Source organism: Platichthys flesus, chromosome 6 (genome assembly GCF_949316205.1).
Source record: "Platichthys flesus chromosome 6, fPlaFle2.1, whole genome shotgun sequence".
Taxonomy (NCBI): domain Eukaryota; kingdom Metazoa; phylum Chordata; class Actinopteri; order Pleuronectiformes; family Pleuronectidae; genus Platichthys; species Platichthys flesus.
In genome coordinates, this window is record NC_084950.1 from 13268706 (window position 1) to 13281594 (window position 12889).

The 12889-nt window shown below is 44.5% G+C and overlaps 1 protein-coding gene across 3 annotated transcripts in view; it reads right to left on the minus strand.

Annotated features, from left to right (window-relative positions):
• Positions 1-12889, minus strand: part of tln2b (talin 2b) — an 81896-nt gene that overhangs the window by 32141 nt on the left and 36866 nt on the right. For all 3 annotated transcript variants that reach the window (XM_062390033.1, XM_062390032.1, XM_062390031.1), the window contains exons 7-18: positions 9025-9152; positions 8664-8727; positions 8365-8469; positions 5825-5980; positions 5002-5103; positions 4824-4900; positions 3454-3637; positions 2865-2978; positions 2134-2242; positions 1320-1528; positions 990-1088; positions 221-388 (exon numbers count right to left, since the gene is read on the minus strand). In XM_062390033.1, the coding sequence (XP_062246017.1) occupies positions 221-388; positions 990-1088; positions 1320-1528; positions 2134-2242; positions 2865-2978; positions 3454-3637; positions 4824-4900; positions 5002-5103; positions 5825-5980; positions 8365-8469; positions 8664-8727; positions 9025-9152 (1515 nt within the window). The remainder of the gene's footprint in view (positions 1-220; positions 389-989; positions 1089-1319; positions 1529-2133; positions 2243-2864; positions 2979-3453; positions 3638-4823; positions 4901-5001; positions 5104-5824; positions 5981-8364; positions 8470-8663; positions 8728-9024; positions 9153-12889) is intronic.

The following is a 12889-nucleotide window of genomic DNA, read 5'->3' on the forward strand; positions in this document are numbered from 1 at the left end:
CATTAGAAGAGTTGATATATAAAACTGTTTGGCCTTGGGTTAGGGGCCATTCTACTTTTATTAAAGATCCATGAAATTTCATATTTCCAAAGTGAAAATCAAATTAAGCTAAACTGACTAAAGCAATATATCCTGACTGGAATATTTACTCGGATTTCCTGCCCCTTCGGACCTCCTTAACCGACTTGGCTGCAGCGATGAACGAGTTTTAGATAAATACCTTGGTGCAGGCGACCAGCTGTGAGGTGGACAGGGCACACTGAGTGGCAGCTGCGATCACCCGGTTCTGCAGCACGCTGTCCTCGGCCACCTGGGCCACGTTCTTGGCCTTCAGGACTAACATAGCAGCTGCATTGGCCACCGCTTTGGCCAGATTCATCAGGGTGTCCTGCAACATATTAATCAATGTCCGTCACTGGAACACGGCACAGCTGCGCACATGTGACTGAAGGGACGGGGGGGGGGGGGGGGGGGCGGGGGAGCAAAAGTTTATTTTAACTCATTTTGTCCGGTTGATTTATGGACAACTCATCAAGGCACCTGCAGCCGAATGCAAATGGTGATAATGACTTTTTCGGATGTGAGATGATAAATCACATCTGTTATTAAGTACAGCAAATGGAGAGACTCCGCTACACTGATGTTCATGTAGCCGATTATTGACTCAAGGTCTGTGACACAGGGAATGTGGGATTAACACCAACGGCTGTAAGGAGACATCCAGGAAGTAAAAATATGTGCTTGTGGGAGATAATTGAATTTCAACAGAATAAGAATAAATGAGACAGATAGGAAGAGCCATAGATAAGCTGTCTGAAACAACCGTGTCATACCACTCATAAAAGCTCTGCCTCTGACACATTGTTATACGGCCTGAGGGGATTACATAAGAGTGTATGGACATTTTCAAAGGCGTTCTGAGATTTGGTGTGTTTGCCTTCCTGTTTGGCCGGCGGTGTCATAGGAACAGTGAGTGGGAGGTGTCCAACCTGGAACTTCTCATCGGTCTCGCCCTCCCCCATGTGACGGAGAAGATCCCCGCTGGCCTGTCCGATGCTTCCTGCCGCAGTCAGCACCGTCTGTCTGGGCTGTATGACAGGGACATCACCACAATCATTACACTGGCCCCTTCTCAAACAGGCCTCCACGAATTATCTAAACCAGACTTCTGGGTCAGAACTCCTCCCACAATGCATTTCTTTAATACAACTTCAGTGGGACATAAAAGGAAAGACACTGTATGCTGCTACCAGGATTACAGAGGAAGATGAAGTGCGGGTCAGTACAACAATCGGGGGGGGGGGGGGGGGGTGACTCACCTCCGCGGCTGCAGGCTCAACGGATCGGAGCAGATCTGATACGGCTCCTGCCAACATCCTGGCAGCACCCATGAGCTTGGGTCCGCTGCCCACCTCATCCTCCATCAGTGCCGCGAGCAGTTTGACACCCTTGGACATCTCCGTGAGATTGGAGGAGATGGTGGTGATGGCGCAGCCCACCGCCGTGTAGTCCGTTTCTGTGGGCTCACCTGCGGAGGACGGACGGCCATCATTTCCAATTACCCCTCTACCGTGCGTCATAATTTGTTGCGCAGCTGCCACGTTGGTTTAGCTAATGCACGGGGCGGCGTGCGTCTCACGCACGGTAACACACTCATCAACGTCAGTGTCATAATTAGAGCCAATTGGAAATGGTTCCACGGAGATGAGCACGTCGAGGCAGCAAGTGGCCCCGAAGAAAAACTTTGTGTTGGAGTGAGGGGGGAGTGTAAGTGCATCCAAACAGATGGTGAGGTAAGATTAAAACCCTGCACATGTCTGGCAAGAGCTCCACTGGCTCTCTGCCAAACAGCAAGGGGAGCAGAGAGAGACGTTGGCAGTACGTCAGGACAACAAGTTCACCATTTATTCATCATGAAAATCTGAAATTTGCCCTTGTTTGAAAAAGATCCTAATCAGTGAGCGTTTAACTCCGACAATGATAAACGATATCTTTTTCACAACAGGGCCATTTCCTTTTAGAGCTTTGTCCAGTGCACTCTGAATAAATCAGGATTCTGGTGTCGAAATAAAGGAAAAGTGAAAATGATAACATGTGCCATCTTTTAGCTGTTTGCTATTCTCCATTACTCACCTGCAGTGAGATTGACCACAGATGCGGTTCCAGCGGTGATAGCATCGACCTGAGAGTGGATTTCATGTTTGGATTCATCCACTTTGTTCCGAACCCAAACCCTGGAAGCCTTTTCGGCGGATGAGGAGGAAAAGGAGAGCTGTTGGCTTTCATCACAGTGGGTGATTTTCAGCTAGTATAAACTTTTTTTGTGCTGGATTAAAGGACTCTGGCTGTAACACCTACAGCTTTGGAAACACGCATTAACGTGGAGGCTGCATTAAATACAGCCTCCACGTCTACAGTCGATTCTACATCTTAATTATATTTGACAAATACGATTGACTTTGATGTGAGGAGCTTGCTTTAAGCTCTCTGTGCTCAGCAAAATCAGAGGATGGGACATCAGAAAGCACAAAGTCGCGAGTGTTGCAAAAGTGGAATCTGTCTAATTACAGACAACTCTGTTTGTCTATATCTGGAAAAAAGATCTCATTGCATTAGCATCTTTGGATTGTGAAGGGGCACTGGAAGTACAGTGATGATGTTGGTGAGATTTTGACATGCTATACATTCAATATTAAACTTAATAAAAAGGCGGCTCATCAACATTTTGCCGCTTCCAAACAGACATGTTTGGAACCATCACTTCACTAGTTGCTATCGCAGATGGGTCATTGAGGGGGTCCTTCATTGGTCCATGCTGCATCTACTCTAAAACACACTGTGCAGTAAGTGGAGAGAAGACTCACCAAGTCATGTCCCAGTGGAGGAAGATTATCAACATGTCCCAGGTCGGCTTGGGCCTGCTGCACAGCCTGCATGCTGCTGTTGATGGTTCCCATCAGGGCCTGCTGGGCCAGACTCTGACAACAGCAAACAACACAGTTTGCAAATGACTAGACAGACGCAATCTAAATACACAACATGCGTCGTCTGTGAGTGCAAAATTGTGAACCTCTCAGTCATGCAGTTTAATATCTCTGAACCGCAGGAGTCAGAGGGATTTCTCATTCCCTATCTCACTCACGGCCATATTCATGTTGTTCATTGTGGGTCATTGTTGACAGCAGGGACCACAAGTAATATTTCACCACACAACACCACAGATCAGATTTACATAAAAGAGATTGATGCACCTCAGATTCTTTAAAAAACAGGAGCACTCATCTTTTTTTCATCTCCTCTGTTCTCACGGTATTTTACTTAAACAAACTTGCCTTAGGCTAAACGCTACAAGTTTATTCTCGAATATGGTGACATTAGGGATTTCTTTTTACATCTGGTGCATTTGTCTGAGACACTGTGTCTGCTTGCAATAGCAAAAGTGTTATTACTCACCAGCGGGGGCATGTGTCCCCTGTGCATCTGCCCCATGGTGATTTGCTGCTGGGCCGAGGGCATAGTACCCACATTGAATGTGTCAGGGCCGCCGATGGAGCCCGACCGAATGATGCCCGGTAGTGCTACAGAGCCATGCTCCACTCGACCCACACGGTTGAACTGCTGCTGCAGAATTGTGGACCTAAGACCAAAGGGAAAGAGACGGTAAGAGCAGGATAAAGTGTAGGAGAAAAAGAGAGCAGGATACATTCAAAGCAAAGGTCTGTGTAGCGGAAGCATCAGTAATATGAAGTCAAACAAAGCAAAACACAGGTTCTTTTCATTTAATCGTCTGTCCCTATAGAAACGCATCTGATTAATTATAGATTAACTTATGTTATGATTAATACAATACACAAAATATGATTAATTATCTGATTACATTATAAGTGTCTCTTTTTGTTGATTGTGCTTTGTAAACATATGAAGCTGTTCATGGCTCTTGGATCTCTAAAGTCTGATAATGAATCAAGATAATAATGTGTCTGTTCTTAATCTAAATGACGAAAAGTACAACATTGTAATTAAAGCAATCACCACGCTAGTTAGCGACCGTTCTCAAGGTGAGTAGGTATTGTCACAAAATAAATAAATATACTCTAAAGGAAAATGTCTGCTTTCCTCTCCAGCTCAACAGATGCTCCTGACTCCACTGGTTAATTTTGGCTTGTTTTGAGAAGCAGCAATTAGGTCTTTATGTTGGGAACCAGGACGTGAGTCAATTGGCCCCTGAGCAGCAGGAGTAGAAGGCCCCATTCTGCCTGAGAGCAGTTTCACTAACAGGCCGTGTGGATTTATCATGAGAACAGATTTCTAAGCTCTGTGATTGAGCCATAAGCATTAAGTTGATTTCCATCACTTTGCTAAGCGACATGGGAAAAACAGGAGAGATGGCAGAAGCAACTGCTTTCAATGAGATTGTATCTTAACCCTCCAAAGATGCTTCTTTCTTTCATGAAATAATAATTTCGGGGCCTTGACCTGAGGCCGGTTCTGTGTGTAAAAACAGGGAAGAACTAGTTCCAAAACTCGACTATTCAAGAACAATATCTTTGATAGACATAGTGTTAGTGCTGCTATAAAATTCAAAGTGCTGTGCTTTTTCTCTCTTTAATTCTAACATTAGCTCCCTTGGGGGGGGGGGGGGGGGGTGCTGGGCAGACAGAAATGTAATTAGATGCACAATTAAACAACAAGGTTAAGATTCAAGAAGAATAAGTGGACTGTGCTATCTGAATCCAAATGGTCAGCGTTCCCCTGCACGAAGCAGCACAGAGACACAGTGTATAAAAATGAAATAAAACACAACACGATACAATACCACTCACTTCTTAGGGGAAACCGATTCCTCTAGCATGGTGGACTCCTCATCTCCCTCAAGGCCGAAACGATCCTTACTCTGCTTCTGTAGCGAGGAGAACCCGACACGTCACAGCGCACAGTAAAAGACAGATAATTACATGTATTCTCTCTGAATTCAAAGAGTTCTATTGTCCAATTACTCGCCTTTTTAAGAATGATGTCAATGTATCCCGCAATAAGTTGGGATATCTGCTCTCCCTCTGTGGTCTGGACAGAGTAGTAGCTCTCCTGATACTCTCCGAAATCCTGGAGAGAATCAGAGCAAATCAAGTCCCAGTGTTCCAACATCTATCCGGCACTGGTAACATATTCTTTATCTCATAAGATCCTCACAATCAGCTTACAGAGGGAATAAAAAAGCCTCACTGGCAGCGGGGTTCTCAATACACATGGCAGCATCTTCATTATTTCTAACCCCTCAACAGAAAGAAAAATGAGCTGGCTCCCACGACCCGTCCTTTTTCTCCAAAGAGGTGATTAAAAAGGAGATGTAGTGAAGTTCAAAGCTTTCTGCAGAAACACAGAGGTGATTTTCTTCTTTTTTTTAAAATCTAAATCAATGTTGGCAAAAATACCTCAGAGTGTATATTTTTTTTATCTGAATAATCGATTAATCTTTGAATGGAGAACTCCTCTCCGATACTGGATGGAGACAGACAGTAGTGTTGCCAGCAGCTGGTAAAGAAAATTGAAAAAGCTTTTAGATAAATAATACATCCAACTTTTGCACATTCTTCTCCGAGCATCTATTGTCAACTCGGATGAGATAGCTGGCGAGCGTGCCGCACACATTCAATACTGGAGGTCTGAGGTCGCGGCAATTTTTCAGGCTCTGTTTGTGTTGGAAAATGAAAACTAGGGGGAAAGATTGAATACGTGATGGAGAGCGGTGTAATTCACCCTGTGCACGGAGCGACTGAATACGTGCGATGGATTAGGAGCGAGTGGCATTCGACTATCACAGTACCAGGGTGAAGCTCTTGGGGGAGGCGGCCCATCTCTTCACTGTCGTCAGGGGCCAGTCCTGCACCATGTCCTTCGTCTTCTCATCCACTCGCATCACCGACTCCTTGGTTATCCCCAGCAGCCGCGGCACCAGCTTGTTTTTGCCCTTCATCTTTTCCTGTCAGATAGGAAAAACATCAAGCGGCGTTTAATGTCCCTGCTAAAACACCCACGTGGATGATTCATCCACGGCGCCGATGCACAGCCGCGGCCGTCCATGCTGTGTCTGTGACTTAAAGCCCAGTGAAGTGACCCAGCAGACTTCAGCCTTGTTTAACGGCTGCTTTATTGAGCAGGGTCTCCACAGACTTTAGTCCCTGTCAGCACACCAGCGTGGTGCTTCCACCCGCTCTCTGCCTGACCAGCTCCAGTGCCCTCCACGCTCTGCCCACTGAAAAATCGATTGCAGCTCACTTCAGAGGGCAAGCCTGCACTTGGCTCTCCTCCAGGGGTGCAGAGGACAACACAGAAATTAGCCAGTGTAGAGATGGTGAGATCGAAATATAGTAGATACCTTTCACGTCTCAAGGCTTTTGTTTCTCTATTATCACTGGGTTAAAATAAGGAGCTCTGACAATGGAGCGAAGGCCAATCAGCAGAAGGGGTTTGTGGGTTCAGGGCTCTTAAACACAAGGACAGATAACATTATCCCAGTGTTCCTGATATCTTCACACAAAGGTTTATTAAAAACCTCCATTGTTTAAGGCTACGTCAGGATTATCAAGGCTGAATCGAAGCAGGAAGTTTGATTGTCTAATCACAAGTGGGCATGATATTGTTTTAAATGGTTAGCCTTGATTAATGTTTGGGTAAATCTGCATGTTCAATTAATCACGATAGAAACGTAGATACACACAAACACACACACACACACACACACACACACACACACAATCGTGTCTCCATTAACTACACTGACTTACATTGATTTCGTGGACACTTACTCTAACCTTAAACAGAGGTATTACTTGCTTAACCATAACCCTTAACCTAACTTCAAGCTAAACCTAACCTTAACCTTAACCTAACCTAACCTGAACATTAATCTAAACCTTAACCTAAGTCTAACTCTAAATACTCTTTACCTTCACCTTAAAATCTAATGATTATGTTATGAGGACTTGCTTTTTTTCCCCATAAGGAAGACAAGTCTCCCTAATGCTTATGTACAGAGAATAATATAACTGAGTAATGCCTGGGTCGCACACACAAACACACACACACACACAGTATTTCCAAAAATAAATGGAACCTGCAGTGATTAAAGAGTGTCAGATGTGAAATGGAAGTTCATGCTCTCAGATGTGCATCAAACAAGCCAGGTCCGGGCCTTGAGAGCGAGAGTGCAGCTGGAGTGAATTATTTAGCAGAGTCTTGAAATCTCCATCAGTAAATCTGCTCATCGGATGCAGACGGCGCTCGTGTGTGTGTGGATGCACGGGCACGCTCCCTCGCAAAGATAATGTGAACCTTGCAGTCTGCTTTAACTGTGCAGGCCAAACATTCCATTTATCGTCCGTTAATACCCCAGCAGACAACTGAACTCGTCTTCCTCTCCCCCCCCCCGCCCCCTCACTACCGACTAGGCTGCTCGTCAGAGATCTCCCGTTCTCATTCAGCAGCACCTCCATCCCCCTTGTGTGTTTGCCAAACCAGAGAGGCGTCGCGAGTGTCACAAGTATTTCACAGCACTGAGTTTTCAGCTGAACAGCAAGTGCCCAATCTTCCACTCTGAACCTTCTGATGTCGTGATGATGGGTTTTTATTTTAGTTTTCAACAAGCCTTCATACCTGTTTCATAGCAGAACCGGTCCCTCTAATAGTCGCCAGTCACAAGCAGAGCCAGAGGTCTTTTGGCTCAGCAATCATTTCAAATCATGGTTTTTAAAACTAGTTGTATTTTCAGAGTGTTAGGGCCACTGACGAGGAGAGAAATTGGTGATTTCGAGGATAAAGTCACAATATGAGAATTATGTTATCATAGCTATGTGTCATTTTAGAGGAATATCAGTAGATCAGCCCCTCGCCTGTGTTACAATGTAGAGCATAAAGTCAAATTATACTTAAGTATAGGTTTGACAAATAAGGGCACACTTATTTAAATATTTTTATGGAAAAATGAAATACTAGTGTTTGACTGTCAGGCTATCATTGGTTTCATCTGGTGCCATTCAAAGGAGTTTCTTAGTTTTTCAAGAGACAGAGACAATGACATTGGTTCAAGATTTTGGATCTAGAGTGGACCTCCTCGCTCATACCGGCAAATCCCAAAACACTACAACAAATTCAAAACACAATGGTATTAAATTGTAATTGATAAGGAATAAAATGGGTGCCTGCTATCAACAAGGCTTATCGCGGATTAGATGGACACATGGTGTTGTGATTTAATGTTGTGTTTTCTTATTTGCTGGGGAACGTCAATATACTGAGCTTGTGAATATTATGCATGCAACAAATCTGTGGTGGCATTTCCCATGACCTCACCAGTCTAGTTCTTACCTTCACCAGGAAGAAGGACACACCATATGTCTGCAGGGACCTGGCGAGCTTCACGTATTTCACTTTTGCCTCAATCTCCGTCATCTCTCCACAGTTTTTATGATCCTGGAGAAACGACAGCAGTTACACCTGCACCTCCTTAGACTGATCATCACATATGTACGTTAATATACTTGAAACAAGGTTATCCTCGTGGGTTTTATTCACAAATTTGTGTATCGGGAGAGATCAAATCACTATAATCTCCTGGACCGCCCACAGTGTAAAATACTGTATTTTTTTTTAACTTTTATACATACTTGGAATATTTTCTTCTCGGCCCCTCTTTGCTTGATGTACTCCTTAGGTAGGAACTCCTTCAGGCTATGGAGATAAATCATGGTTACAATTTTGCATGGTTACACGTTGGAGCTACAGGCATTTCCTATTCTACGAACATACCGTCACATATGAGGTCATTCCAGCCCTACTGCCTACATATCAGAAAACATTTGTAACAGCTGACATCACCCCTGAGCCTTTCCGCTGCAGGAAGTCCCTGAAGTAACAGCCTGCACCGGAGCAGGAGGCGACACTGTATGTGTGTGCACAGCTGTGAACGTTGACTTATTGTGACTCTTAATGCATCTCTTTGAAAAGAAAAGGAAAAGTAAAGCTTACTCCAGGAATCCGGGCTTGTGCTTGTGCTCCACATGGGGTCCGAACTGAATCTGAGCCTGGATCCCCGAGAACTCACAAGCTTTATCGAAGGAGACAGGGTGGGATCCATTCAATATATCATCCCGCGCCTGGAGGAGACACATGTGAGAGTGGGGGTGTAAGTGAGAGGAAGGAACACAGATCGAGGAAAGGACAGAACAATAAATGCATGAGATTTATCCAAACCTTACCCAACGGAGTCCCATAATGAGCACTTATTGTGCTTCAGAGAAGTGTAGGAAGTGTTTATCAAGAGCGAAGACATTAGAGCTGTGATGCTGCCACACCAGGCAGCCAGATAACATGTGTTTAAGTAAATGAAAGAATTTCTGCTAACGTAACGGCTCCAACTATTTGTCATCACAGCCCATTAGGTGTTATTATAAAGGTAAAGGGTATTACAGAAATACAACGCATTGTCCCATCCGCATTACAGAGTGGCCATCAATCTGATGTTAGGAAATCTAATGACTGCATGTTGTTTTTTCCTACTTAGCTGGGGGAAAAAAGGCATGTGTCTGTTTGCCGCTGGTGAGACATCACTTGTGTTTCGATGCATTTTCAGCCATGCTGTCTACATTATCTTCACCATTTAGGTAGATGGAAAGGGAGACGGCTTTGTTGACATCTTTCAAACGGTTGTCAGTCTGCTGTTTTCTCCAGGGGGCAGTCAGCTCTGTCTATTGCATGCTCTCTCTCTCTCTCTCTCTCTCTCTCTCTCTCTCTCTCTCTCTCTCTCTCTGTCTCTTTTTCTCTCTCCCTCTCTCTCTCCCATCTCTCTCTCTTTCTCTCTCTCTCTCTCTCTCAGTCACTCTTGTGCACCGCTGCAAAATGAATGGCGCCAAGAGGCAAGGCTTTTGGTGAGAGAGGCTCCATCAGTGCTTTTAGCATTAGCATATCAGTGCACAACGTGGACCCGACTTCTTATGTCCCATTACATCAATGGAAAACTAAGCAGCAGCTTACTGCTGTAATGAGGACAACAATCTCCTCCACGCACAACCACGTCCCTTCCCCAGTGTAATTCACAGTGGAGTGCATAAGCTCTGACTGAACACAAGAAGACACTCTAAAATTAGCCCTCACACATGCCATTCAGTGCGGCACACACTCTTACTACTCTGTTTGTGTGTGTATTGGTTACATGAAGCATTGAACAATCCTGGTTTTAAGAAACTCAAATGTGCAAGTATGATCACACTGAGAGAAACCAAGATACTGTTGGAGGTAAACATCTAATTGAGGTTTCAGATGAATCCTCAGCAGGAGACAAAAACAAATTAAATGCAATTCAAAGGACCCTTCGATTGGGTGTTGCTCTCTAATTCCATTACAGGTGATAGGAGGTGGTTAACAGCGGCAACAAATTTGACTTAGTCTTTCCAGAAATGAGAGTTTGACACACAGAGAATCAGAATACTGCTCAGTTAGAATAATGCATACAAGCTGGTTAATAACCTGTTTCACAGTGTACACTACAAACGACACCCCACACCATTTACACTTGAAGAAAATGATTTTACAGATAAGATTTGGCATAAAAGGATCTGTCCTTCGCTGAGGCTGGAATGATGTGTGAAGCTCCAGCACAGTGTTGTCAAAAGCACATCAGCCGAATAAAGAGAGTGTCAGGTTGTGATGGTCGGGCAGTACACCTGCCGGAATATGATTGGAAGTTACCAGACAGCTGATAACCATGCAGTCAGTGTGAGTGAAGCATGAATGAAACAACTGATTTCAATCAAATACTGAAAGAGGGACTGGTGTGGAGCTTTCTTCAGTATGGTGTTGCTATTATGCTCAGTGATGGCTATAGTTTAGACACTGAGTTTATCATTGACTGGGTAATTGATCACTGATTTAAAGCTTATATAAATGTAAATTTGAAATCATGTTTCAGATGATCAGCCAGATAATTCCACTACGATTATCAACAGACAGGACAGTGTGTCCAGTCCCTGAATTGCTCACGGCGGATGGGACATTTTAATGGAGCTGCATGAGTGGAGGCGAAGCACAAGACATCAGAAGCTGTGACACATAAAGCCCGGGGCTACAAGCTGAGGTCAACAAGTCCACCGCGGCCCGCCAGAGCACACAGAGTCTAATGCAGCAATAAAAATAAATGCTGACATAGGGATACACTAAAGCAACTGAATTCACAGTGTATGAGCAGCACTGTCGCTATAGTAGACCAGTGAGCAAAGGATTAATCTAAACCATTATCTCGACGCTTCTTGACTTGACATGACACGGTTATAATCCTAAATGTGTTAAAGGTTGAATTGTGATGGCTCATTTAGCAAAAATAATTTAGGATGCCTGAACTGGCTTTTATCCAAAGGCACCGGGGCCCTTCTCTCTATATTTCAATAAAGCAAAATTGCTAAAAAGCTCTTAAAATGCTAACATAAACTGAAACATAAAATCGCTTACAAAAGATTTATTACATTTGTGGGACGATAGTTCCTGGTTGATAAAGCAGAATTGAAGTTTTTTTATCAAAGCTCTTTTGCTTTGGACTCCTGTCCCACAGATCAAAACGTATTCTTTCTAGATCAACAAATGTGAGCAAAAGTAAAAGCAAAAGAAGATCAGGCAGGGAGTGATGCTGCTGCAACGGGGGTTTATCCTGGTCTTAGCACAAATACATGACAGAAAGGGAGTGGTCGAGTAGTAAAGGAGATTAGTCTGTTACTGGCAGAGCTTCCATTATGTGTGTGTGTGGGGTGGGATGCACGAGACTGTGCGTTTGTGTGTGGGTGGGTAGGATTGAAATCATGGAAGCTTCACATCATTAATAAACATAAGCTGGTTTTAGATCATGGCTGATTCGCCGGGATGCTCTGTTTAAAGAAATGCCAGCAATAACGTCAGCATCTGCTAAATCTGAATTCAATTACCCGGCACTGCTGATGTTCTGGGAGTTACATGAATTGTGAATGATAAAGGATGTCAAAGAGGAAAATATGTGTGTGTGTGGTGGGTTAAAAAATGGTGCACAAGAAATAAGGAAAATGAATGACGAGAATTAGCCGGGGGTATGTTCCACTCTGCTAGAGCTCTCTGGCTCTGTTTGGCCTTTTTAACACGGTGACAAATTAGAGCCAGTGCCTTGTGAAGACTCTCTGTGATCCGCCTGTGTGACAATCCCAGTGTGTGTGTGTGTGAGAGGGAACGAGGGAAAGACAGATAGGAAAGACCAACGGAGAGGCAAAAAGGAGGCGGGGGGGGCGGGAGGCGGGGATGTTATTGTGAAAAGGAAATATGAGTCTGCGTTGAGAGGAGCGCATGTTATGGGCCCTCGCCGTAATGTGTGCCAGGGTAGGAGGGTGGAGATGTGCGCGATTATGTCAGAATGTGTAGGAGCTGGAGAGTGGGAGTGGAGACAGGCGAACTGTGAGAGGAGGAAGGAAGCGGAGGGCAGGGAAAATAGAGGCAAAGCAGATAGAAGGGTGGAGAGCAGCAGGAGCAGACAGGGAGGGTGGGGGGGTCTTTTCATGAACACACGTTCTGCAGGCAGCTGTACATATTTCAGACGTGGTTTATACTGTATCTCTGGGCACCGTTTTTCAGAGATCATGTATTTTTTACATCCAATCATCTCTGTGTGACTCATTTTTTTATAAATACTCTCTTACCCACGCTCTCTGTCTATGTCATAGAGTATGTGTGTGTGTGTGTGTGTGTGTGTGTGTGTGTGTGTGTGTGTGATGTTTGGGAACTCCACACCCCTCTGTTTGAGTCCAGGTGTCAGTGGGGCGCCTCCTCCCTTGGCTGGAGGGGCTGATGTGAGTGCAGTGATGTGTGCAGTGACCAAACCCAA